Raw genomic sequence first — 27500 nt, 5'->3', positions numbered from 1 at the left:
GTTCCTTTAAAATGAAAAGGACTGCATGAGAATAAATGTTATGTAAATGTTTAATGTATCCATTCATTTACATTAAAACTCTAATTTAACAGAAAATGTGTTGGTTTTAATAGTTAGGATTAGCATTGGCACAATATTTATGTGTAATGTAACGCATCAAATAAATAAGTAGCTAAGGTTGACTATATGCATGTGCCTGTTTCTGCATACAAACACGCTAAAAACACTTAACAGAAATGTATCCTACTGGAAAAAACACCTGCGTCACCAGGCTATTTCCATGGCAGCAAAACACCCTGTCTCCCAGCAACAACCAAGGGAAGAGGAAACGCGGCCGTGTCATTATTTGGACCATGTGACTTTGTGTTTGTAAACACAGACATGGCTGCCAAATAAGGGGTGTCTGTTGGTTGTAGTTTTGTGTGTGGTTTTATGTGTGTGTGTGTGTGTGTGTGTGTGTGTGTGTGTGTGTGTGTGTGTGTGTGTGTGTGTGTGTGTGTGTGTGTGTGTGTGTGTGTGTGTGTGTGTGTGTGTGTGTGTGTGTGTGTGTGTGTGTGTGTGTGTGTGTACGTTTGTGTGGGTGGGTGTTTGTGTGTATGCGTGCTTTCGCCAAAGGGAAAGTCTCCCACTCTTAAACGAGTCTGCCTCAAAACAATACGACACTACAGACAGACATGCTGTAACATAGAGACAGATAATGCAGGCATTTCACTAGAAAGCCAGCTATTCTGTATCAGCAAGACAGACAAGCAGGCATGTAATTAGACGGACATGCTGCATCAGAGAAGACAGACAGGCAGGCAAGCGTGTCATTAGACAGACAAACTGTATTAGAGAGAGAGACAGGCAGTACGGCCATCCGACAGACATACTGTACTGAGAGACAGACAAGCAGGTATGTCATGTCATTAGACAGACATACTGCATCAGAGAGACAGACAGGTAGGCATGTCATGTTATTAGACATACTGTATCAGAGAGACAGACAAGCAGGTGTGTCATCAGACAGACATACTGTATCAGAGAGACAGACAGGCAGGCGTGTCATTAAACAGCCATTATGTATCAGAGAGACAGGCAGGAGTGTCATTAGACAGACATACTGTATCAGAGAGACAGACAGGCAAGCGTATCATTAGACAGACATAGTATATCAGAGTGACAGACAGGCATGTCATCAGACAGACATACTGTATCAGAGAGACAGACAGGCAGGCGTGTCATTAAACAGCCACACTATATCAGATAGACAGGCAGGCGTGTCATCAGACAGACATACTGTATCAGAGAGGCAGGCATTTCATTAGAGAAAGATATTGTATCAGAGAGACAGACAGGCAGCCAGGCATAACAGACAGAGGGAATGCGGACAGGGGGACAGGCAGACAGGAAGGTGGACAAGGAAAAAGACGGACAGAGTTTGATGACTCCAGTAAACTTCAGTTAAGGACATGTTTTCCCCCGAGACCACCTGCTGCCCTTGTAAATCTTTTTTTAACTTTCACACACGCACACAGGCACAGGCACAGGCACGCACACACACACACACACACACACACACACACACACACACACACACACACACACACACACACACACACACACACACACACACACACACACACACACACACACACACACACACACACACACATACACACACGTGCAGACAGAGTCAGGAGGAAGCAAAACAAAGCCTGGGTGTCGTTGGAAAATGGATGGTTCTATGTGGGGCCTGACATCAAGTTAACCCGTGAACCCTATCTGCAGACCTGGTGAACTGTAGCTTTCCCTTTCATTTCCACTCTGCCTTTTAAGTCTGACTTCCTCTAACGAGGACTACTCTTTATACTGTCTGGCTTTCACCAAATGAATTGTTTTTTGCCTATTTTGGGGCAACCATTTTAGTAGTATTACTGAATACTAGTATTCAGTATTATTTGATATTTATATCCTATCTATTAGAAAAATGTATAAGCTCTGGGGGGTATATAATTAAAAGCATTCTAACTTGAATGTTTCAAGTAACCAAAGAAAGAACAACAATTTGCATTGTTTTCCTATTGCTATTCAAATTAAACCCCCATTTTTAACGTTTTTGACGAACATCCCCTATTCCCAGCCCCCCTGTGAGAGTCAGGCTGTTGTGGGGGACATACTGTGTTTTCATAAGCAGCCCAAATCTCCTGGTGTTCACAGTCTATCCTGTACCTGATGGACAGGAAGTGGAACACTTTCACCCCAGCGACCTGTCGGGGAGAGCCAATGGCTCAAGTGGACCCATCTGCCGCAAACTTTTGCACAACTTCCACATGATTAAAACAAGCCAGGTCTGGGGCCTGCTGTTTGCCCCGTGTTTATTTTTACCTGCAGCCAGCCAAAGATGGGTGGTGTTTGTTGACTTGGAAATGTTTCATCCAAAATAAAGTAAACGGGCTTAGTTCACATGAGGTTGCCGATGTAACAATAAATAGATATGACAAAAATAATATAGCTCACACTCACACCGGGTTAAAAGCAAGGACAGAAGCATAAAGGATCAGGTGCTTGACGTTGTTGACCAACCTCTAGGTACTTTGCTTCTTGCATTTTGCCACTTCAGAACCCTACACCTACACTCAAAGAGACACCTGTTTTCCAAACGCCTCAAAATTGTTTAGCCCAATGTAAAGAAAGAGGGTTGACTCATCCGTGTAACTGAGCAGAGAGCCATCCAAGATCAATGAGGCAAAGTGTCCTTTTAGCAAACACCACTATAGGGTAATGGAAACCCTTTTAACCCTTAGCCCTTTTGGACATAATTTTAACCTGTTCTTTCACGTTATTGGCTATACCCCGACAGAGAGATGACCCCAGGTGACCCCAGGTGATCTTTGATCTAGGGCCGCTGACGACCGGTGTGTCAGCAATGCTTTTGTATTCCCTGAATTGTTGGGCTTTTCGCTTGCTAACCTTCTCCAAAGTGCTTTGAGAGGTTTGATGTTAAGGCACTTTTGAATGGCTGCTGGAGCCAGACAAACACAGTATTAAATGCATTTTACTTAGCTTGCCGACACTTAAAGGAGAAATCCGGTGTATAATGGATCTGGGATATGTTTAGTATGATAACGAGTTGGAATGCTCGTTTGGTAGCAAAAGCGCATGTAGACGCATTCTTAAGTTGGCTTTTTTTGGCAGATTCTACCAAAACGCTATAAACTTGGAATGATGGGGGCATGTGCTATGGTAAAAACTAAATCGCTATTTTAAACCACTTACAAGGCTAGAAGTAACCCGACACTTCTTTGGTAGTAAAATAAGGGTCTTAACATATAAAACGAGGCATTGATAACTTTGTAAGTGTACAGATTGTTTATTAAAAGGACATTTTATACACACAATACTATCAGTAGTTCAGCCGTCGACGCCATCTTGTCTTTAATACTCGATAGTTAGATTGACGAACACAGAGCTTGTGGCATAACTCAACAACACGCAAGCTCTGTGTTCGCCAATCTACTTATCCAGTCTTAAAGACAAGATGGCGTCGAAGGGTGAACTACTAATAGTATTGTGTGTATAAAGTACGGCTGTGTGCGATATATCGAATGTACTCTATCTATCTCCAAAATAGCTGTGTGAGATACATAAAATTATTATATCGTAAGTATCGAGTATTTTACGGTCTACTTCAAGCAACCATAAAGAGTTAACTGGGAGTTATCTGTCTGTCGACCCTGGCAAGGCACTGGGGGTAGAGGGCAGCACACCTACAATTCCTAAATAAATTAAATTCAATGGGCTCAAAAATATCGAACACATTGCATCAAAATGAGTTTATAATATTTTGTGTAATTCATCGCAATGGCCTACATATAAAGAAAATGCTGCCTAAATTAGTGATTTGTGAAAAATATTTTTTGATGATTCAGCCTCAATGTTTATAAGCCTATTAATGTTTATTTCTCCACTCTCTCTCTCTCTCTCTCTCTCTCTCTCTCTCTCTCTCTCTCTCTCTCTCTCTCTCTCTCTCTCTCTCTCTCTCTCTCTCTCTCTCTCTCTCTCTCTCTCTCTCTCTCTCTCTCTCTCTCTCTCTCTCTCTCTCTCTCTCTCTCTCTCTCTCATGTAATTTTTAAGATTGTTTTTTCAGTTCGTGCTTTGTTTGAATATTTTTTTTTTCATATTCCAACTCAATTGTGATTAATCACTAACATGAAAATATAAAATGTTTTGATGGAAACAGCCTGGGAAGATAACCAAGAATGGTATATAATCTGCAGGGATTGTAGTGAAAAAAGTAAAGGGTAAAAGTGTGATTTCATGGGGTCCTTTAGAGGAGATTTCAAAATATCGAGATATAGAATGTGTATCATGAAATGGAGAAAATGTATCGGGATATTAATTTGTCCCCATATCACACAGCCCTATAAAGTGTCATTTTTAATAAACAATCTGTACACTTACAAAGTTATCAATGCCTCGTTTTATATTTTAAGACCCTTATTATACCACCAAAGAAGTGTCAGGCTACTTCTAGCCTTTTAAGTGGTTTAAAATAGCTATTAAGTTTTTACCATAACCCACATCGTTCCAAGTTTATAACGTTTTGGTATAATCGGCTAAAACCAGCCAACATAAGAATGCGTCTATATGAGCTTTTTTGCTCCCAAACGAACATCCCAACTCGTTATCATATTAAACATATCCAAGATCCATTTTAAACCGGATATCTCCTTTAATCTCTCCAAGTCACCAGCAATTTCTTCTGTCATGAGGTGACCACTATCACATATCAGATAGCAGTTTGAAGCTTCTCTGAGGTCTGTCCAGGGAATTAGAAGCCTGGCAGAATAGTCTAGCGGCCATGATGTACGACACCCCATTGAAAGGTTCTGTGTTTGACCCTTAGGGTGCACTCACACTAGGCCATCTGGCCGTGGCCGTGGCCGTGGCCGTTTTCACACCTAACCGTGCTCAAATCTGCCAGTGTGGGTGTGGCCAGTCTGGCCAGGCCAGGCCAATTTGGCCACTTGGGAGAGATGTGCTGCTACGGTACGGGCCGCTACGGTACAGATGCTAATGAGCCGACACGCGCACACGCACAGCGACGCAACCTGAGCTGGATGACGTATAGTCCATGCGACGACCACGGACATAATAAAGGCGACGAGCCTTCTTTCCCATTAAACGGTAAACATATATCCAAATAAGCAACAGACTCAGAAAGGTGCGAACTGTGTTCTCTGTGTTGTTGTCCATTGTTGTTAGAACTCTGACTGGCGGCAGACTTTATTATGGTCCATGCAGCGGACGCTTGGTGATGACGTGTTACTTACGACATGATGACGTATGTACAAGAGCCTAGCGTGGCCAGGCCATAGTTGCGACGGCCAACGGCCATGGCCAGATGGCCTAGTGTGAGAGCAGGCCAGAGAACAATGGGGCCATTTGAGCACGGTTAGGTGTGAAAACGGCCAACGGCCACGGCCAGATGGCCTAGTGTGAGTGCACCCTTAATGTCCACAACCTACCTGCAGGCCTCATTGAGCTAGATGCCCTCTCCCCTACCTGCTCCTTAACCAGGTATTTCTGAACTCAAGTCTCTATGAAGTTTAGCTGCTAAATGGCTAATTGCTAGGCTTAATTGCTAGACAGGTGTAAAAGCAACTGATTCCAGGTCTATCCAGTGAAAGGGAAGGCTGCGGGTAAGTGTCGTTTCTGTGTAGTGGTTAACTCCCAGACAAAAGGAAATGGGTTTGAGTCCACAAAATGCCTGTGTGCCTTGTATCTGAATTCATTTGTAAATCACTTGGGATTAGCAGTGGATTAGTCAATAGAAGTAAATAGAGGATGTCATTTGGGGAAAATAATCTTTCCCAGGTGAGTGCAGGGAAGGGAAGGGTGGGGCAGAGAGTTATTGTGATGGTCGGGTATAGGTGTGGGGGTGGTTCACCCAACTGACCTCTGCAGATGAGTCCGTCGTGGAGGATGGTTTGCTGACAGACGCCGCAGGGTCGGGTCTTCTTGAAACTCTTCACCCTGAAGGTGTGGGAGTGGACCGCCTCCAGCTCCTCTGGCTGCAGGGACACAAAGGACAAGGACCAGGTCAACAAACGCCAACAAAGAGGTGAAGCGGGAGAGATCGGGTGACACCTGGCTGGCGGGGCCATACCAGAGCCAGGTGTGGGGTTGGGTGGGAGGGTGGGTGGGGGTGGAACGTCAAGGTGCCTCTTTTCTTGTTCAATTCACTCCCACTGTTTTTGGAAGGGCAGTGGCTGGGCAGCGCTGAACAATTTGACAACATTGATTCTATATTTTGGTCTAATTTTGTCTCATCCTTTGTGAGTCACTTTTGAATAGTGCTAGATGACATGATGCACCCACGTGTAGTGGAATCAATAAAGAAGCATAGCATTGTAACTACACACATTTTTTGTTATATATTAGTAAGTAACATTTGGGGTGCTACCATAAACACATTTAAAGAGGACCGATTGTGGATGATGGAGGTATTCTTAGTCTTGTGGCCATTTTAAATAGTAAATCTGTGCTTCAAAGGTATTTTATATGTATAAGTACAAATGGTTTATTAGCTATTGCAAAGAAAACAGGGAATAAAATGTACCTAAAAAAAAGCCTAAAGTACTACATTTCCGTTCCTCTTCTGTGTTATTTTCTTTCTCTGCCTTTTGCTCTCTCACTCTCTCTTTACGTTTCCAGCTGGTTAATGGTAGGATTTAGAGACAAATCCCAGCTAAAAGCATTCTTAATCCATCCCATAATTACAGTCCCACATAAAGTAAAACTCCCAGGCACACTGTTTTACTTCACCTCAAACCAGCACCCATAAGCCTCAGTTGGCTGCACTCAAACCAGCCGACACAACAAACAGATGTTTTTCGCAGAATCTGATGGTGTATGCTTGCCGTGAGACCATCCCGGCCAAACCGGTCTGCGATTTTATAAAATAATTAAAGCAATCGATACAGGCTGGATAATACTGTTAAAAGATTAACTAGAAATCTTTCTCAGAAGAGAATATGTTTTCGTTTTACTCTCAACAAGATTCAGAAAAAGCGAAGGGAGCACTGTGTCACTCTGATAGGCCGAAGGTTATTGAACAACATAAGACTGCGACCGTATTTGGAAATCAATTGCTGCCAAGCCAAGGTCCGACTGGTGTTTGTTGATGTTTGTTGCCGTTGGTGAGGGCAGTGTGCGAGCACCTTAACCCTCTACAAACTATCCTCAAACCAACCTGCTACACAGATGATTTCCCAGATCACACAAACACAACCGCTCCCCTGTAGAGTCTCATCATTAGAACCAGCTCTGTCGCTCCAGGTTCCCTGTTTAAAAGACGTCCCAGGGGGAATCATGACTCATCTCCCTTGTTGTGTTTTCTGAGGTGGGTCTGGGGTTGTTAAAACCTCAGTGTTCTGCCTCATTGCATCATGGGATGACATCATACCCATTAGCTTTCTGAAGGCGAGGAGGCCGGCTGAGCTCGCGTTTTGCTCCTCATGGAATGGAATGGTTGTGGTTTTTAAAAGGGAAGTGAAACCAAAACGTTATTTTTTTGCGTCTAACCATTTTAATAAGTCTTTTATGATCGTCAATTTAGTAATCAACAACATTTTGTGACTGTAACAAAAATGGAGAGAAAACAGAAGTAAAACCGTATGTTGTTGCCAGTGTCTGCCAACCTGTTTGTTAACGTTTCACTCTGCTCCGAAATACGGCAGCTTTTCTTTTTGTGACGTCAAAGTGCATATTCAGAGCCACTCCTACGTCACAGCCAAGTGAAACCGGCGAAAAATTGTGTCTGAATGTAAGTGCTCTGTCTGGGCAGCAGTATATTTTGATGTCCACGTCCGTTTAAGCTTTTCAGACACACATAGCATAACACCACGGTGAGTGGCATACTTACATTATTGCTTGTAATAGCACTCTTGCACAACAACAAGAAAAGTATCACAAAGTTGGAGTGTGTCGTAGCCATGGGGATAATCCCCCCTCCTTTGTGGAACTCCAAGAGCTAAACATTTTTTTCTTATCTCATAGTGTTTGATTTCAGGGGGTTCACCTACACCTACACTAAGCGTACCGAGTTGTCCCCTGTTTACACAAATTTACACGTTTACACATGTAAAACCAAATAAATTCTGTGTGTGTGTTTGTGTGTGTGTGTGTGTGTGTGTGTCTGTATGTGTGTGTGATCTCCTGGCTGTAGATGCCCTTGAGCCTTTGAGTATTGTTATCGTCCAGTATTCCTAGGAGTGTGTCTGGGTGAGTGTGTGTGCGTTTGGTGTGTGTGTGTGTTTGTGTCTGTGTGTCTGCAGAGCACATGTTCCATGCGGGGATTCAACCTAAAGACACTTTAATTGGATGTGATTTCAACGCAGGAAGTGGCAGAGTGGTCTCTGGCCAGTGGGCCCAACAAGTGTGTCCGTGTGTGGGTAATTTGTAAGTGTGTGTGTGGGTATTTGCATGTGTGAATGAGTTGTGTGTGTGGGTGTGTGTGTGTGTGTGTGTGTGCGTGCGTGCGTGCGTGCGTGCGTGCGTGCGTGCGTGCGTGTGTGCGTGCGTGCGTGCGTGCGTGCGTGCGTGTGTGTGAGTGTGTGAGTGTGTGCATGGCATAAGAGAGTACATGGGCATGTGTTTTGGGGTATTCGTGCATACTGTATGTGTGTATATGTGTGTGTGTGTGTGTGCCCCTATGCCTTGTATGTGAGGAATGAGGGTTCCCGGGCAGCACTGCATACTAACTCCTCTAACCACTAATGGTCTGTTCTCTTTCTTCTGGTGGATCTCTGAAGCCAGCGTGTTGGGAACAGTCCTTAATTAACCCAACCGTCACAGGCTCCCTCTGAACCACGGGCATGAACACACACCATCCTCTCACATTCACCCTCTCATTGGCAGCCTCTTCCCTTTTCTTTATGACCTCCTCCACTGTGTCTCACACTCTTTTTTCATTCTTCAATCCCTTGCTTTTCAGGGGAACACTTCATCTGGGTTCAGTTTCTCTCACTCCATTATTCCTCTCTGCATAGTTTTTCTCCTGCCTCTTGCTCCCTTTCACAGGATTTTCTGTCTGTTTTCTATTCCTTTTGAGACTTGTATTGTACAGCCCTTTAATAACTGACCGCACATATGTGCACACTCACACACATACACACACACACACACACACACACACACACTTACAAAATTAACCCAGACCCAACGCACACACACACACATACAAAATGTACTCACAGACACACAAAGCCACACAGCCACACACACACACACAAGACTATAGAAGTCTGTACCATAAAAGAAGAAAGCCTAAATCCCTTTTACATTTAACAGTGCATACCTGCTGGGTTAGACGGTTGGATGCAAGGTGAAAATAATAGGGTGGTTTTTACATCTGCTGCTTGCCTCCCCTCTCCCGTCCCTCTGTGTCTTTGCTGGCCATCTCCCTCGTCCTTCTACTGTCAATCTTTCCCTCTCGTACGAATCCCTTATCTCTCTATCTAGCTGTCTCCTTTCTCTCCCTCTCCTCTATGTCCTGTTTATCTGGCATCTGTAACTGTCCGGTGACTGTCCCAGTCACCGAGACTGGTTACAGTAATGCATTGTGGTTCCATCTTGGCAATAAACTAACAAGACTTCACATGTTCTCCCAGCCCTGCAAGCATTTGGTTACAAAACGAAAAAAAGGAAAAGGCGGCCAGGGTAATGTTGCTAAGATAAGATAAGACAAGATACTTTATAAAACATGGGTGTGACATTTTGGTTCATAAGCCTTCTAACGCAAGTAAATGAGTTCATTAAAAAATAAAAAGATAAGAACAAATACAGACATTAGTGTGCCGAAAACCGGTCTATTAAGCTAATCTCTGCCAAACGGTGCTAATGATGGTTTCCGCGGCTACAGGGCAGGGTTGATTGCGTTGCCCTGGCTGCTTGGACACAACAACAACAGTAGGGCCCATTCCACATCGCAGTGCCATACGCCTTGCCACTACGTAACGTAATTAGCCTAATCTGGTTAGGATAAAACAATGCGCTGGGCTGTGTCGACGCTGCCAGCATCACCAAGAGGGCATCTCAGGGTAGAGGGGGGAGGGAGGGGTGTAGCCAGAGATGGAGGAAGATAAGGAGGGAGGGGTCAAGCCAGAGAGGTAGGGAGATAAGGGATGGAGGGATGGATGGAGGGGTGGAGGGAAGGGAGAGAGAGGGAAGCACTGAGGGGAAGAGAGAGGGGTGAGGTGGGACATCTATCATACCTCATCCACAACCACCCCTACTACCTCCACCAGGGAGGGAGAGAGGTAGAGGGAGGGAGGGAGAGAGGGATGGAGAGAGGGAGGGAGGGAGGGAGGGAGGGAGGGAGGGAGAGAGGGAGGGAGGGAGGAGGGAGAGAGGGATGGAGAGAGGGAGGGAGGGAGGGAGGGAGGGAGGGAGGGAGGGAGGGAGGGAGGGAGGAGGGAGAGGAGGGAGAGGAGGGAGAGGAGGGTAGAAAATGCCATACCTGGCATCCACACATGGCACTATCAGAGCAACCCAGATCTGCACATGCTGGCTAGATGTCGCCATTTAGTATTTGCAGAAGCTTTTTCCCAAAGCGACTAGCAGTGAATCAGACACATGGTATTTTGAGCAGGGAGGGGCTAGCCGTATTGCACAATGATGCAGTAGACTGGTAAACTGCGGACATTGGGATTCTCACCCAGAACATTTGGACTGGGAGCAAAAGACTAGACTACATTCTGCCACCTATACTTTAAGGGTTAAGTAGTTATATTCTAATTCTTAACAATTGGTCTCATCCAATAGGACATCCTGTCTGTCTGTCTATCCGCCCACATGCCTAATTGGATGTTTTGTTTGAGCCAGGCAGTCACCAGACTGCCTATGTCGTCTCTTGAACAAGACAGAGGTTAACTAATGTCAAGGAAAGCTGCTGGTTCCACGCCCAAACAGAGTGGTAATTGCGGTCTAAATAGAAGAGTTAATGGATAGGCACACCTTCTACCAGCTGAACAGACCACGGCCCATTGAAGGTAGCGTTTCATAGAAGTTATTTTTTTTTTACATTGGAATGAGATTATGTTATTAATCTTGCACTGCATGTTCAGTCACCCATATTCTCCATATTTGTTGATATATTCAACCGTTTTTGGCCATTGTAGACATGTAATTTGTTATATAAGCTACTGGGCAGTTATAAATACATTGGTTTATAAAATATTAGCAATGAGAGGATGTTAACATTGTTCAATCCTTATATTACCGATTACATAGTTATGCATGTTCAATAATGTTGAAGTTGATATGTGTTGATGTTTGGATGGGAAATGTAATCGGTTACATGCATGGTTCTCTTTAGAATCGTTATTGTTGTTATGGTGTTCAGGAATGGGTTCGTCATCAAAAAACATTTCAACCTCTCCCCCCCCCTTTTGCTCCCCAAGTTATCCAGTGTGTTGACATTAGTTAACCGGGCGTCCACAAGTCTACTGTCAAGATTTCCCTGAGCAGAAACATTAGTTAAACTTTAAAACATGTTGTTTGAATGCCAAATAATGATGCTGGATACATTATATTGATATGTTTTGTTATTAATTGCTGTGGCAAGTACAAAATATTATATAAACAGAAATACAATTGCTGTTGATTGAAAACATGAATCTCAGATTCCACACATACAAAGATGAATCCCGATAGTTTCCCAAGGAAAATGAAATACTCCCATGTCTTCTTGGAATAATATTACATGCACAAACACAAGCCAGTGATATTATATGTGGCAACCAGCAGGAGAAACATTGCTCCCTAAGATTTATTTTTTTAATTCGATTAAGTTACACAACTCAGCAGCTTCTGGTGTCATTTAGATTCTTTCTTTTTTTGATGGGCTGAGAGTTGGTCACTCGGAAACACAAACACACACACATAGCAAATGTGAATGAGGGCAGATGTATTCAAGAACGGTTCGGTGGTAGCTCAGTGTAGTCATTATGAAAACCATGCAAAGAAGCACCCCAGCTCCCACGCCAAACCAAATCCTCCGTCGCTTAACCCCCCAAAACACAATGTCAACAAACGGCACAATATTGCCGCCACTCTCTAGTGGATGGGGAAGAAAGGGGGGGAGGGGCTTTTAATTGTTTCCGATCATTAGTGATTGGCCTGGTGCTGCCAGGGTTTGTTGATTGTTTGGGGGTTGGGGTGCAGTTTGGGCAGGGGAGTGGGTTAGAATAATGGGGTGAAAGGCGGAGGAATGAGACGGGCGGGAGGGGGGGGAGGCAGGAGATGGGGCTGGGTGCTAGGGAAGACTTGATGGCATTATTGGGGCCGAGTCTCTCTCACAGAAGATGCAGCTCCACTCTGACACCCATCTTCAGTAAACAAACAGACACCCCCACACACACACACACACACACACACAAACACCCCCCCACACACACACAGACACACACACACACACACACACACACACACACACACACACACACACACACACACCCGGACGGGGGGGGTTCTCAGACGATGCACAAAGAAGGGAAACGGTTTGAGACAGGCACTGCCTGGGACCCCCCTAATAGCCTGGGTTAGGGTCTACACACAAACGTACACACTCACTCTCCTGGGAAATGCCCCCCTGCTCCCTCAGAGACGCTCGGGCATAATCCCCTCCACCCCCCCATGCATTCATCTCTATGAGCACACACGCATTACACACGTGCACACAAACACTAACAGCCTGCCAACACACATACCGGCACGCATGCAGAGATACACACACACACACACACACAGCCACATGCACAGAATATTAAGAGAACATAATTTGTCATGAGGGTGATAATTACATTTTCCTTGAGATGGTCAAATTCTATACGTTTAGAAAACCCAAAAATCACACACATGCACAAACACGCACATGCACACAAACATGCACATACACACAAACACACATACACACACATATGCATGAACATGCATATAACATACACAGACACACAAACACACACATACACACATATATATACACGTGCACATACACACACACACTCACACACAGAGACAAAGTGCTCCAGCATGTGCCGGTGATGTTATGCTATGGAGTAAGTTCTTCCAGACATTCCAGCAGCGTAAGGTAACCAGGGGGCCGTGGTCCACCCTCATGTTACAACTGAGGCTGAGCTGTTTCCCTCAGCAGCTCCAACACTCTGACGCACGAACACACACACACACACACACACACACACACACACACACACACACACACACACACACACACATAGAGAGCTACATACAGACACAAACACACACACTCACGCATAGAGAGCTTCATACAGACACACAAAGACACACACACACACACACACACACATAGAGCTACATACAGACACTCACATACACTCACACACATAGAGCTACATACAGACACACACAAATACACATACAGCTACATACAGACACACACACACATAGAGCTACACAAAGACACACACACACACACACAAACACACACACACACAAACACACGCACACACAACTCAACTCTGTGACTCCATCTATACGCGATTAGCAATGGCATTGCAAGTGCATGTGTGAACAAAAAGCACACGTGCCTGCATGCTCACACGTGGCTAGATTCTCAACAGATATACTTGTGGTTTGTTGGTCAAAATAAGTAATAATCCATTGTGTTCCCTTGCAGCCTCTAAAATCGACTTTTAAATCTCCTAGGGAACAATGACCGATCAGAATGTGAAAGACTCACTGTGCAGTAACAGACACAACCTCACTCCATGATCAAAATCCAGAATAACTGACCATAGTGTCAAAAGAAAGGGTCAAAACTTATGCGAATCATCTATGATATGAGACACCATTTTATACCATGGTATCGAGGGGTGCAGGGTAATCTAGAGGTTAGTAAGGATGTTGGACACCAAGCTGAAGAGCTCTGGGTTCAAACCAAAATCAATACATTGATTTACTGTGAGTCATGGGTAAAAGCATGGTGTCTACACAACCAAATAGTAAAGATAAAGGGCTGCAAAATACACCTCCGATGCTCATCCAAGTTCGCCCATCCCAATGTTCTCTGTGAGGGGTGGGGTTGGGGGGGGGGTGTCTGTGATGACATGATGTCCCAGACTAGGAAGGGGGTGGGGGTCCCTGTGTTCATCTTCTCCACCACCAGGCAACTGACTCCCCCTTGACCTCAACCTTGAGGTCCCACCCCACTCCCCATACTTTGGTGACTAGGGTCTGGATGATGTCAACCCCCCCCAGAGCAGGAAGGTATTGATTGGTCACCACGGCCGGGCCAACCGCAAGCAGTGGTCCAGAAGTGGGTCACATCATGGGTTCGGTCGACTGCGTTGATCAGCTGGTCCATGAGGATGATGATGGCGTCTCTCGTATGGTGCACCATGTGCAGGGCTGTACACACATATACCACCATCTGGGGCCCCTTTGTCTGTATGTGGTTGTGGTGTGTGTGTCTGTGTGTGTATGTGTATGTGTGTGTGTGTTTGTGCAAGTGTGTCTGTGTGCGTGCGTGCGTGTGTGCGTGCGTGCGTGCGTGCGTGCGTGCGTGCGTGAGTGAGGCTGTGCATAACATTTGTCCTTAGTTGTTTGTTTGTGTCAGCGTGTTCAAATATGTCAGTATGAGAGAGAAAGAAAAATACCTGAGTGTATTTGTGTGTGTGTGTATTTCTGCTTCTACCATCCGTTAACAGCTCACTGCTTGCCTTCCCTCTTTCGCTGAACGGTCCCTGAAACTCCCCCCGGCCGTGTTCCCCATTCACAGGCCCACTATTATTCAGCCTGCTCCGCTAAACGCAACCTGGCAAGGGCTGCCTGACCTTTGACCTGCTCCCTGCTTCTCTCCTTCCCCTTCGCCTGACATCTCCTTCCCTCATTCGAGTCTACACCTCCTCCTCCTCCTTCTCGTCCTCTAGCCAGCGTTCCCATTAACTATTACTGGCAAAAGACTAAAATTGTCCACTTTTCTTGTATCCCTTCTGCTTGCCTCTCCCTGTTTTTTGCATGATTGTGTGTGTCCTTAGCCACGTCCCCGTCCCCCACTCACACAAACACAGACACAAAAAAACACAAAGCCACACCCCTCCCCTAAAGACAAAGTCCCACCCCCAACATGGTGAGCCCCTTTGGCTAGCTTTTGGCCGTCTTTCACATCAGAACTTTTGATATGTTAACTCAACTGCCCCGTCTGAGTAGGATCAGCGATCAGCCCCTGCACCGGGCGCTTTCAATGGCCAGCGGAGCCTCAACACAGACCACCAAGGAAGAAAGATCTTAAGGTTATAAACTGAGTGGCCTCCCAATATTTCGCATGTGTAATTTTTCAGAATTTCTCGTCTGGAACCTATCTTATCCCATTTTGACCGGACTTCATGTTATGCCAAGAGCTGCAAATGCAAGTGTGCCGTATGCTATCCAACACCTTCCTCATTGAAATGCATGGACACTGTTGGTTGTCTAACCACACTACATCTTATCCCCGATTTGAATGCAGCTTCACAGCGGTGGGGTGATGTGATCAACACAGGGGTATAAGATTTAGCCAACCGACCCAAACCCAAACCAGAAGAATCCCCTCATGTCGACAGCCCGCACCTTGATGAGAATCATTGCGCCGATGTTATCCGTCACAACTCGACTCCCCTTCCCAGAACACGTCTAGAACCTTGCATGCACTGTGAGCGCACGCTGTCCATACACATAGACATTGTGCATACAGACAGGACAAACACACGCCCCCATACACAGCCAGAGAGAAGCTAGGGGGCCTAACAGAGGGAACAAGAGAACAAGCTCTTGTTTTATTCTGGGTTCATTTAAAGGATTTATGTGTACTTATAAGGTAATAGATTGAATAAAATGGACCAAAAACCCTTGCATCCCAGCGAAGCTCTGGCTCGATAGGCATCGGCGAAATCTAGCCATGACCCTGAAATCTCTCGCTGAATGTATTTGTGACACTCATCTTCACCACATTGTTGTGAAAAGAAGCCACAAAGCACACAGCACAGGTGAAGCAAGGAGGCTGGAGCACATAAACATAACATCCCAAACCGTAGCAGTGACAGGAAGATGCATCGAAGGGGTATAAACAGTTTCCTTTCCCAGTTTCCTAACAGGCTCAGAGAAATAAACACGAATTATGCCAAATCTACATGAGTCACCATCTGCATGAAATGGGAACATTATTTATCTTACACCAAACAGTTTATGCCTCTGTCAAGGCAAACCCGATGAGGATTAAAGACAGAAAGGATGGAGTTACATGCACCAAGGGGCTTCCATCCTTACCCAAACACACAGACGCTCCCTTAACATGCGTTTGATCCTTTCCTTTTTTTGAGGTTGCACGCTCAGATCCGGTGTTGATTAACGATTATCTGCTGGAGTCTAAACAATGTTACGATTGAGTTGACCAATCGGACACACACATCCGCAGTGCAGGAGGCAGCCGAGTCACAAAAGCCAACAGGCATGGGAGAGCTTGTTTACCCCAAAACATGTTAAGTTACACTCCACAAGCACCTTCTATAGCCTCTGTCATTTTCTTTCCCTGACTTCTGTGGCCTACCAACAGGTATCAGCGGCGTCAGAGGTCACACTCGATCTTAGAACTCCCAGCATCCAATCAATGTCTATCGCCAATGGGTTATATGACTATTCGAAGTGCTTGTATTCATCCCCCATTACAAAAATTACTGACAAATGTGAAAATATATTGTAAGGGAAATACCGAACAAAAAAGCGTGACAAGGGAAAATTTTACCCACCTCAAGGCTAATTAGTGTCACCTCTGTCTCAGGAGTTCAGGCTGAATGAATAACAAGACTGTCGTATCCGGACTGTGACAGCACATCCTATCAAATTAACTTCCTGAACTTGAATGGAATAAAGGCTTTGGGCAGCTGATAGTGTTATCACCGCCACACGAGTCCACACACCTCACAGCTAAAACAAAGTCTGGGGCACAGAATACGTCAAACTCACTGGCAATGGGGGAAAGATCTGACATTGAACCCAAATACATAAGCTACTGGCTGCATGAGGTAAAGCTTCAAATTGAGCGTTGAATCGTTTGTTAGATTTGTTCCCTTGACACAAACTAATAATGTCTAAATGACGAGAGAAGAGTCACAGAATAAATTAGTATTCAAAAAAAGGTGTTGTATAATTATAGCTATAGTTATTATATATAGTTGTATTGAGAAAATAACTGAATGACTGAATGAATTAAATGCCAGAGATTATCAGGACAAACTTCTAATGCCTGAGAACAAGCCACCTAGAGAGACGTAGGATCAAATGTGTTTGAAGAGGCACAAATAAACTCCCCAAAACAATGGCCGCGGTCGCACATTGGATGCATTGAGTGTAATGGAAACGTGAAAACTTGGTTGACTTTGCGTTAACTTTGAGCGAGAAAGGGGGAAAAGACAGAGGGGGCAAATGCACTGGTAAGAAAAGTGAGGGAAGGGAAGGAGGTTTTTTTGTTAAACCCCTTCCTTCTCCATTTTCTCCGGGGTCTCCAGTGGCTTCTTACAAATCAAACCGGACACACAATGAACAGTCACCTGCTTTTCATTTAGGGGGAAAACACACCGCAGGCATTCCAGTCTCTCCGTACTCCCTTCCCTCTCTCCCTCTCTCGCTCCAGCTCTTTCTCCTTCTTCCTCTGTCTCTATACATTTCATCTCACCAACTTGGATCCCAGGGAGGAAATTAGCCAGTCATCCATAAGTAGAGGGAAGAAATCCCCTTTTTCCTCAAGGTTCCTTAACATCTTTCTCATGGGTTTCCCATGGTTTCTTGTTGTTTTCGCTTGGTTTACTCCTGTATTGTTATAAGTGGACCGTTTGTTGAGTTGCACAGTTGAGGTTGACTTTGAATCTTGGTTCTGTAAAGGCCAGATGACAATTAGAAGATTAGACATTCATGTCATTGAGGCAGGCACATCATCAACTAAACAGAAAGGATAAGTAAAGAGTATTTCTACTACATTTTTATAACCATTTAGTAAATTTGGATAAGATGGGGGAGTGAATAAAGAATAAACTGGAGAAAGAAACAGAGCTCTGCCGGCTTCAACCTGATTGGTCTGATTGGTTTACAGACAATCAACGTTATCTTCAAATCAATCGCATGATGTGCTTTAGGTGATCAGACACGTACATGTAGGCAGGCTATTCCTTCTCGCTCTTCGCCAGAACTCACAACAAACAGAGTCAACAACAGCTGACCATCCAACAGTCTGAGATCTACTAGTGGAGCTGCCAGAAGCCAATACTCTCATAACAATCTAACCCGCTGGATATAACGTCATGTTTTTATAGAGAACTGTTTCTCCTCCTTTTTTTCATAGGTTGATTACAAATGATTTAATGTGGCCAAATCAAAGTTTTGATTTGAGTCCATGATCACGCAACCGTTTTATATGATCAGTTCTCACATGATTTTCAAAAAATTCCAAATCACAGATGTTTGCAAAATCACTTAAGCAACTATATACATAAATATGACTGACTGAGGCTTTGGGATTAATTTTGCATCTAATCTGCATCTGATCTCCCATTCAAAAGAATGCTAATAAAGACCCATTCCTAAAAGATGAAAAATATGAGGTCCCAAAAGAGAAAGAGGGGTCCGGTTGCATACCGTCATGCGTGTCTTTATTATTAAATTGTTAAGCATTCTACAGTATGTTCCCTCTGGATGTTAAATTCTACTGCCGCAAATGCTCATATCTTGCATTTTCTCTCTCTATTATATTCTTGACAGATTTTGTGATTTCAAAACTAGAGCCAAATATAACAACTCAGAACTTTCTTAAAAAGCCTAAAGTAAATATTTTACTATTTATTATTGCATACATTACAACATTGTGCTGTCATTTCCTGGCATGGTTTCATGATCAAGTGTTCCTCCTTCAAAAATCCTCCTTGGGTTTCAAAACCCAAAAGATAGATTGAATTTTTTGTTTCAGAAAACCTATTTGGGGTGTTGTGACATCGCAGCCTTGAGGGAAATAAGCTGTGCATATGGAACAGTTACATCACAGAAGAGAAAGGGGATTGATGGTTCCTCCTACAAATGGTTGGGTTTCTAACTAACAGGAAATAATGGTTTACTCCAAGGACAGCGAAAGTTTATCACGAGCGCTACGTGCCAGGGTAAGACAACATACAGACACATGTTTGCCATTATTCCCTGTTGACATATGGATGGGTCAGAGAGAATAATAAAGAGAATCTTTATCATCTATATACCTGGATTTGTTTCATAATGTGTTTTCCTCACATCTAAGTTTACTGGCCTTTCTCATCCTCAACAGAATGTTCCTTGTGGTTGAAGACAAGGTTCATTGAGTGAGTTTCCCAGGAGCGACTTCTCCTTGTGGGACCATTCCTGTAGCTGTACTTGTCATAACACATAAAGCACATCCAATTGACATGATACACACATCCGGAATATTCATGTTATTTTCCAAAAATCAACTCCCAAGTCCCTCAAAGAAACTCCTTGGGCTGTTATACCTTTGTGTGATTACACTGGGGGACATTCAGAATACCTGAACGTCATTCAACCCAATTCCACACAAATTGATACAACACACCCCAACAGGACACCGCCGCTGTCCACTGCGAATGATATTGTTTGGCATATAAAGTCTGTAGGATACAGGAGGTTTGAATTGTGACAAGGGTGACAAGGATGGGCCTCTTTTAGTCAACATATGTCACTTTGATTGACAGATCAGTGGCAAAGTGCCCCCAAAGGTCTGGGGGAATGTCATGGAATAGAAGGGATGCCAAATATGGCATTCAGATGACAACCCTATCTTGAAAAGGCCTCAATTTTAATTTCGGAGGAATGAGTCCTATTGAAAGAGGTCTGCTTTCGCTCTGAGGTCCCTTATGATTATTCATGTTCCACACAATACTCACACAATTGTGAGTATTTTTCTCTATGGGATTCTGATTATCTTTCCGGTCGTTGACGTGCATGGTTTTATCAAATTCTGGCCCATTTCCCTGAACTTAAGTAACGTTTTATTTATTTTGCCCACCTTGAGAGTAATGTCAATGCTGTAAAAGGTGTCACTAGTCAAATCCCAACAGCAGAACAAGCATAGGAAAAAATAACACTTGATAACAGAAAAAGTGACCTTTGGTTCAAAGTCAAGCAGAACCACAGTCCCGTTCACAAGAGCCATGCCGGTTCTTAAGGTCTCCATACAGTCCAGAGATACATGACACTAATCCAACACAACACCGTACCACCACCCACTTCTCAAACCTTCCCCCCAGACTTCCCCCAAACACAAATATTTCCTTTTGTTTGCCTGGGTGTTATTACAACCAGATAGCCCAGTAACAAGAACTCTCAGTCGGATTTTGACAAGAGATCTCAAACCAATTTCAGCAGAGCCGAGCAGACACGAACATGGCCTTTGTTATTATTATTCTAATTATGATCTGACCGGGGAGAAGTCGTCGTGCTTCGCCGCTGTTGAGGCTCCTAGGAGCCCCAGGGGCCCCCCATCAAGCTTCCTGTTTAGCTGAAGAACCATAATTACTAACAGGTCCCAACACCTCCCCTACACTCCTCAGCCAATACTTGCTGTTGCCTCACTTCCTGTCAGGTGACCTTTGACCTCCTGTGTTCTTGATAGCAGTTGCTGGCTCTCCCCGTGAGTGGAATCACCTGTGTGGGTTTACTCTCCAAGTTCAAGGCCAGGAATATGCCTCTACTCGTGCGGAGGGGGAGAAGCAGCGATAAGGTATTGTTCAGTTTTCCAGAAGGAAATTAGTAGGAGTAAGCATGTTTTATGAATCCCCTAATGTTCTAGCATAACCTATGAATGAACTGTGAAGTTGTTGTTCAAGGTTGTGTTTTAAATCCAATGTTTAAAACAGGGATAGCTGCAGTCTTGTGCTTCAGGGCGTTTGACTCCAATCGAAAAGGAACTGGGTTTGATTCCCCAATGTCCACAGTCCACGTGAAGTTATCCTTGAGTAAGACCTCTGCCTGCTTCTTAATAACACATTGATGAATTGACCGCAAGGCCCGTTTGCATAAAGTTAGAGTCTGCAAAATGACTTAATCGTACTCAGTGTCAAAAAACATCCCCTGCAGTGAAAGGACGAGGTGTTGACTGTCACTAGTAACCAGCCCCTGTTGTGCTGGTTGTTTGTACATGTCCCGGACAAACATGGGCCATGTTCATGCTCCTAACTTCTTGGGATCCAAGCCATCTGAACACCATGCTACGCTAGCCATCGACTTCAAAGTCACACAAGAAGTATTTTTTGGATGAAGGGGGGATCATTTGATGCAGGTGTGCACTATGCATCAAGTCTAACCCATGTTAGACTAAACAAGGTCACTCACAAAACAAACAAACCCATGAGGCACAATAAGGGCTCATTGAAAACATGGAAAGTGTATGTGAAGTGCACAGCGTTGGAAAAACAACATGCACACACCGTCTTTCAAATCTCTTTTTGATGAGTTCTCAGTTGGAACCGGATCCCCACCCATGTGTTTCTCCTACTTCCTCCCTACCCACATTGCACATTACATTTGGCGTATTTTCTGTAGATAGTCTCTTTATTTATATTGCATGTCTTTTATCTTCTATCTAAGGCTGGCCCTTTTGAAGACACTCCAGACCTTTCAGAGGATTCATCCTGGAACCACTTGTACAAAGGGGCAAGGAAAAGGGGATAGGATAGTGGAGTGGTTAGATGTTTGGCTCTCAGCCATAAGGTGCTGGGTTGATTCCCAATGTCTTCAGGCCACTTGTAGATTTCCCTTGAGCAAGGTTTCCTGTCCCCTACCAGCTCCTTAAAGACCTATACATGAACCTTTATGGTTAGTTGAGTGAAAGTTTTCATAAGGACTATATAGTGAGAGTTATAAGCCATGAGAAGTGAGGAACATAACTAGTTGGGCCATATCCAGTGGAGCAGACAAACAGGTAGAAACATGGGGCCCCCCCAACTCTAAACTGGAGGTGCCCTTCAAAGGGTTGGAGGGGCACGGAGGTCATATTGTTCTAACTCAAACACATAAGGGTCAGGGGCCCCTGAAGTGTCACATCCCCTTATCAAGGGCCAATGTCTGATGCAGTGCCACTGCAGGTTAGCAGGCAAGATTCTGAACCGGTGACTTTCAGGAATGGTCACTCTTTTGGGGGGGTGGGGGGGGATTTCAAAGTTTTCTCTGTAATTATGACCTTGTGCATTCATCTTCCCCTCTCATCTAAAATGTAGGAGAGGGGCGATGGATTTCCTGCAGGTGGGATATTAACAGCACAGAGATGAAGGATAAAATAACTCAGGAGCTCAAGGGGAACAGAGGTGGACTTACGGAAGGACGGCGACCGTAGAATCGATCGATCAGAGTATGCTTTGATAGACAGATAGCTGGATGGATCCATGAAGTGGTAGATCAATAGATTGATAGATTGTTCAGATGGATTTTTTTAAGATGAATAAAGATTTGGTGGAAATAATGTGGCAATTAAATATAATATATGGTTTACATAATGACAATTATTTTGTACGTTCAGATATTAAAAACCATAAAAATATCCAGAATTTCACAAATGGGGGGTTTACGGGACTTTACCTGGGTTTAAACCCTGGCATTAATCCAAGATTAGGCTCCGACAGAATGGGAAGAATGGGAACTCAGCCAAGTTTGGAATTGTGAAAGTCCCTCACCATAGAGGACAGGAAGCCCAGGGGAGGTTTAAGGCCAATGTGCCCAGTGAGGCGTGCAGGACCCTAGGGTGTCCTGTGGGTCTAAATGGGGGGTGGGTTTTGGGGGAGTAGGGCAACACAAAGCTCCACATCTCCCATAAATCAAACGGAACAAGGGTTTTAAACTTTCTATTATGGGTTAAAAACACAGATGTAGCGGATCCTTTTCCGAGCAATGTCCTACACATTTCAGCCCGTCACACTCGAGATTCCATGCACACACACACACACACACACACACACACACACACACACACACACACACACACACACACACACACACACACACACACACACACACACACACACACACACACACACACACACACACACACACACACGTGGACAACATTTACATACACACTATCACACTCACACGAACATACACACTCCCTCAGACACACACACACACACACACATGCATTTGGGAGACAAAGTGGCATGTGCCCCAGGGAGAAGGGGCAAGAGGAACGTAGAGGGAAAGAGTGATGCCGGAAGGGGAACGCATGGTAAATCCATTATAGCAGCAGAACTCTGTGGCAACATGAACCCAGATGTCACAATTACAGAAATGACTCAGTTTTTCAAAGGCTCTCCACATATGGTAGATTCCTAGGAGTGGGGGAGGTATGCTTTAATGACGGATCATTAATTGGCAATCGGAGTTGAGGTAAGATCGGGGATGCAGGAACAGATAAAAGCTTACAAAAGTCTAGGGAGAAACTCATTAGACAAATGCAGGATCTCTATAGTTGAACTATCGGAATCTAAATCCAGGACTTGTATAATTTAAAGCTGTTAGCTTTTTTAGATCCAGAATCTATTACTATTCCATGACTGTACACTTTATACACACTACTAGAACAAGCATACCTTCAACCAAGACAGAATTACCCCTCGAAGTGTTCAAATGGACAAGGAACAAATCCAACTTATCCATCAAAACAAGGTCAGCAGTTATGGTCCAAATCCTTGTGGAATGGCTAACATTTTGATACTTTCATATAAACAAACATCAGAGATCCAAGGCATCTTCAGACAACAGTACTAGCACAAAAATAACCTTGGATCCCAGAGGTTCTCTAACAACGCCAGCTAGAACCAGTTGTCTGTTCCAATAGTTTGGCTGAACATCACACAGTAGGCTAGTGCAGGTCCATATGGTGATCCACACACAGGGGAAGCTGGGCTGACCTGTAGGTTAAAGTAATATCTCACGTTAACGTTCTGTAGACCCCATATCTGGGGTCTACAGGGAGCAGTGCAGTTCCGCTGGATAGTCCTGGAGTGTTTAGGAAGGTTATGCTCTGTTCTCAAACAGCGCATATAGCCAATGCAGTCATTTTAGAAGACACTTTTATCCACGGCTTAATTGGGGTTTGGGGCATCTTACTCAAGGTTACCCACAGATTGACTATGGACATTGGGGTTTGACTCAGAACCATTGCTTTGGGAGTCTAATGATGCACCAAACCATTGAAAGAACTTCTAGCACTCAAGGGACTTCCTCTGAAACCCCAATCCTCCACATCCTAAAACAAATAAATTATTTAAAAGAGAAGTGACTGATTAAAGGAGTTTTCTAAAAGAGCAAATGTTCTCAATTTCACAAATCAAAGACCAAAACAAAGTTAATGGCCTGCAGCATTCCAGAGAGGAACCACCAGCCATTCACCCTGCAGGGCGCTCACGCCAGAGCGTGGGCCCAGAGCGGGCCGTGTTAGCAGGGGATATCCATCATCCCCTGTAGCTCTTTGAACTGTGACGGTACAGGAGGTTGAGCCAAGGGTCAATATTCACGTTGAATCGTCCTGGGACCCTGCCTCTGTCTAATGGCTTTCTGCTCCCAGAGACAATAAGGGTACCTTGTGAAATCCAAAGGGGCTGTTACATCATACTCAGACAAAACCTTCCAGACCCTCGCAAGTACAACATCTGGTGGGGTCTTGCAGAAACCCTACTAATGTCCCCCGCTTGGCGGCAACAAACAGGTCAAACCTTTAATGAATCGTTTGTTTTCTTACTCATGACTCTTTCAAGACAGATGTGGTACTGGTGCTGATGGCACACAATTTTGATTGGTTCTCTCCGAAGAGCTCGATGAGTTTGTCCTCTCAAATCTTTTTTTTATGCCTCTTCAATCTTGAACAAACTTTGTGTTCCTGAAGAGGACACTTGATTGCTGCTCTTCTAAGAAACCTGATGAAATTGTCCCTCAAAACCTTTTGCTCTTTCATTAATTATTCAGAATGTTTGTAGGAAAGGCGGCGTTGTTCCAAGGGTCCTTTTCCCTGATGTCTCATATCACCCTTTTCTCTCCCGTCTTATTTTTCGCTGGTGGCTTCTTCTATTCATTTCCTCTGCCCTTTGATTCTTGTCATTGTCATTTCCTTTATTTCCCTCGGTAAATATGTCTTTTTTCTTCCCCCTTTTTGTATGATGGGAAATCTGTACTTAACCAGGAATCCATCTTGCCTCTCTGACAGGAGATGAATCCTCGCCTTAAGTAAGCCATGGAGATACATCAACTAATATATTTATATCTATCTATATATATATATATATATATATATATATATATATATATATATATATATATATATGTATATATATTATATATATACATATATATATATATATATATATATATAGATATGTATATATATATGTATATATATATGTATATATATATATATATATATATATATATATATATATATATATATATATATATATAGATAGATATAGATAGATATAGATAGATATATAGATAGATATAGATAGATATAGATAGATATAGATATATATATATATATATATATAGATATAGATATATACTGTATATAGATATACGTATTGTCTGGTTCACAGGCAGGGATGGTCTGTTTCCTTCATCTGTATTTCCTCTCTGTCGCTCTCTCGCCGTCTCGCTCTCCATAACAGCTTCTGCAGATGTATCTGCTCTCCAGACGGCCTAGAAATACCCCTCCAAGAAAGCCGGTTCTATATGTGAAACAGTGGGGCTGTTATAATGACCGTCTTTTGATACAGTGCATCAGACATGTCCCATACAATTTAGGAGATGCTTTTATCCAAAGCCACTTAGGGGGACTTCAGATGAACGGCATTAAGTTAGCAGGTAGGGGGTAAGGACATCTTGCTCTGAGACGCCCTGCAAGTCTAATCTAGTACCTTGACTGAGAATTGAACCCACCAGCCGTTACAGTATCCTACCCCACCCTCATTCACTGCCAAGATCCGCACATTGAATGGCCAATTATGAAAACAACAATGTCCTTCATCCAAACGAAGGTTTCTCAGTGATGTTAAAACCAGCTGAAATGTACTCTTCCCATAAAACATGTGAGCAGATCCGGTGGAAAGAGAGCAGGGAAATCGCGGCCAAAACGCCTACGTCGGCTACACACACACAGCACAGGCATTCAAACACAGCAACGCCGATGCGATAAGTGGCCCCCGCATCACGCGGCCAGAATATACGGCTCCTAATGACCTTATCCCGAGACCTCGGCTCCGACACAACACCCTATAAGTGAGCTGGCATTGTCATACAGTCAATCAGTGACCTACAGCTTAGCTGAGGGGGCCTTTCAGATGCTTTTACGAACCCCCCTCCCCTCCCCTCCCCTCCACCACCACCACCACCATCCCCATCACATCTCCTACCCCTCAAGGGAGGGAGTGAGGGAGGGGGCGGGGGGGAGGGAGGGAGGGAGGGAGGGCGGGGGTTAATGGTAATTAACTGATGAGGAGCTCCGGAAGATTATCCCGTCTGCTCGCCGAGCGCGTCTCAGGGCTGTGATGTGCGGCGGGCATCCCCCCCCCCAGGGACCGTCTCAGAACGGATCAAGATGAATATCAATAGACTATTCACGGACTCAAGACCCCCACGCCCCTCCTCTTGCTGTCCTCGTCTGATAGGAGAGAGTGGCGTGCGTATCGTTTTATTTATTGGCCGTTGTGCTTTTGGAGAATAAGTGGTTCTGGGAAGTTTAACAGCTCAGGTCAAGGGGAGACGGCAGGGGTTGTTTCAATCGTGTTTGTGTCGTTGTTTTAGCTGTTTTGTTTTCCCCCCTTGGGGACGGATGATATCAACAGATAGGGTTCCTCGTCTTTGGAAGAAGCTTGGATTGCAAGGGAGCAAATTCAGAGTGGAAACGCACGGCAGATTAAATTATACCAGAGAAAGCAGAAATAGCGTTGTGCCTCCCTACGAGCCAAGGGTGAAAGAGGGACGAAGAAATAGAGGGAAAGGAGCGGGATGGAGGGAGAGAGGGAGGAGAGGAATGTAGAAAGAGAGGGAATGACATAGAGAAAGAAAGAGTGAGAGAAAAAAAGAGACATTTACTTAAAGGCTGAATCCATACAGACCGGATTATAGTGTGACGATCGAAAGAAATTGGGTTTATCAATGGTGGAAGCAAAAAAAACAAAACAAATGTAATCTCTTTTTTCCATTGTCCCTCATTCTCTTTCTCTCGTCCTCCTACAATTCTCTCTAAAATGTCCCTCTCATGTCTAACGTGTCACAACCCCCCACCCCCGCCCCAGTCAGGCTGCTCGCAGACACCCTACCCCTCACCACCACAGCGAGACCACCCAAACATCACATTGACCCGCTGGCTCTGAGTGACCGAGGGACGTCCCTGATGAATCGGCTTTCTAATCTATCCTGAT

General features: G+C 44.3%; 1 protein-coding gene across 9 annotated transcripts in view; it reads right to left on the bottom strand.

Moving 5' to 3' along the window:
- Positions 1-27500, bottom strand: part of tns1b (tensin 1b) — a 184239-nt gene that overhangs the window by 129522 nt on the left and 27217 nt on the right. For all 9 annotated transcript variants that reach the window (XM_056579548.1, XM_056579556.1, XM_056579546.1 and 6 more), the window contains exon 2: positions 5942-6056. In XM_056579548.1, the coding sequence (XP_056435523.1) occupies positions 5942-6056 (115 nt within the window). The remainder of the gene's footprint in view (positions 1-5941; positions 6057-27500) is intronic.

The sequence above is a fragment of the Gadus chalcogrammus genome, chromosome 20 (genome assembly GCF_026213295.1).
Source record: "Gadus chalcogrammus isolate NIFS_2021 chromosome 20, NIFS_Gcha_1.0, whole genome shotgun sequence".
NCBI lineage: Eukaryota > Metazoa > Chordata > Actinopteri > Gadiformes > Gadidae > Gadus > Gadus chalcogrammus.
This window is presented reverse-complemented; position numbering and strand designations above follow the sequence as displayed.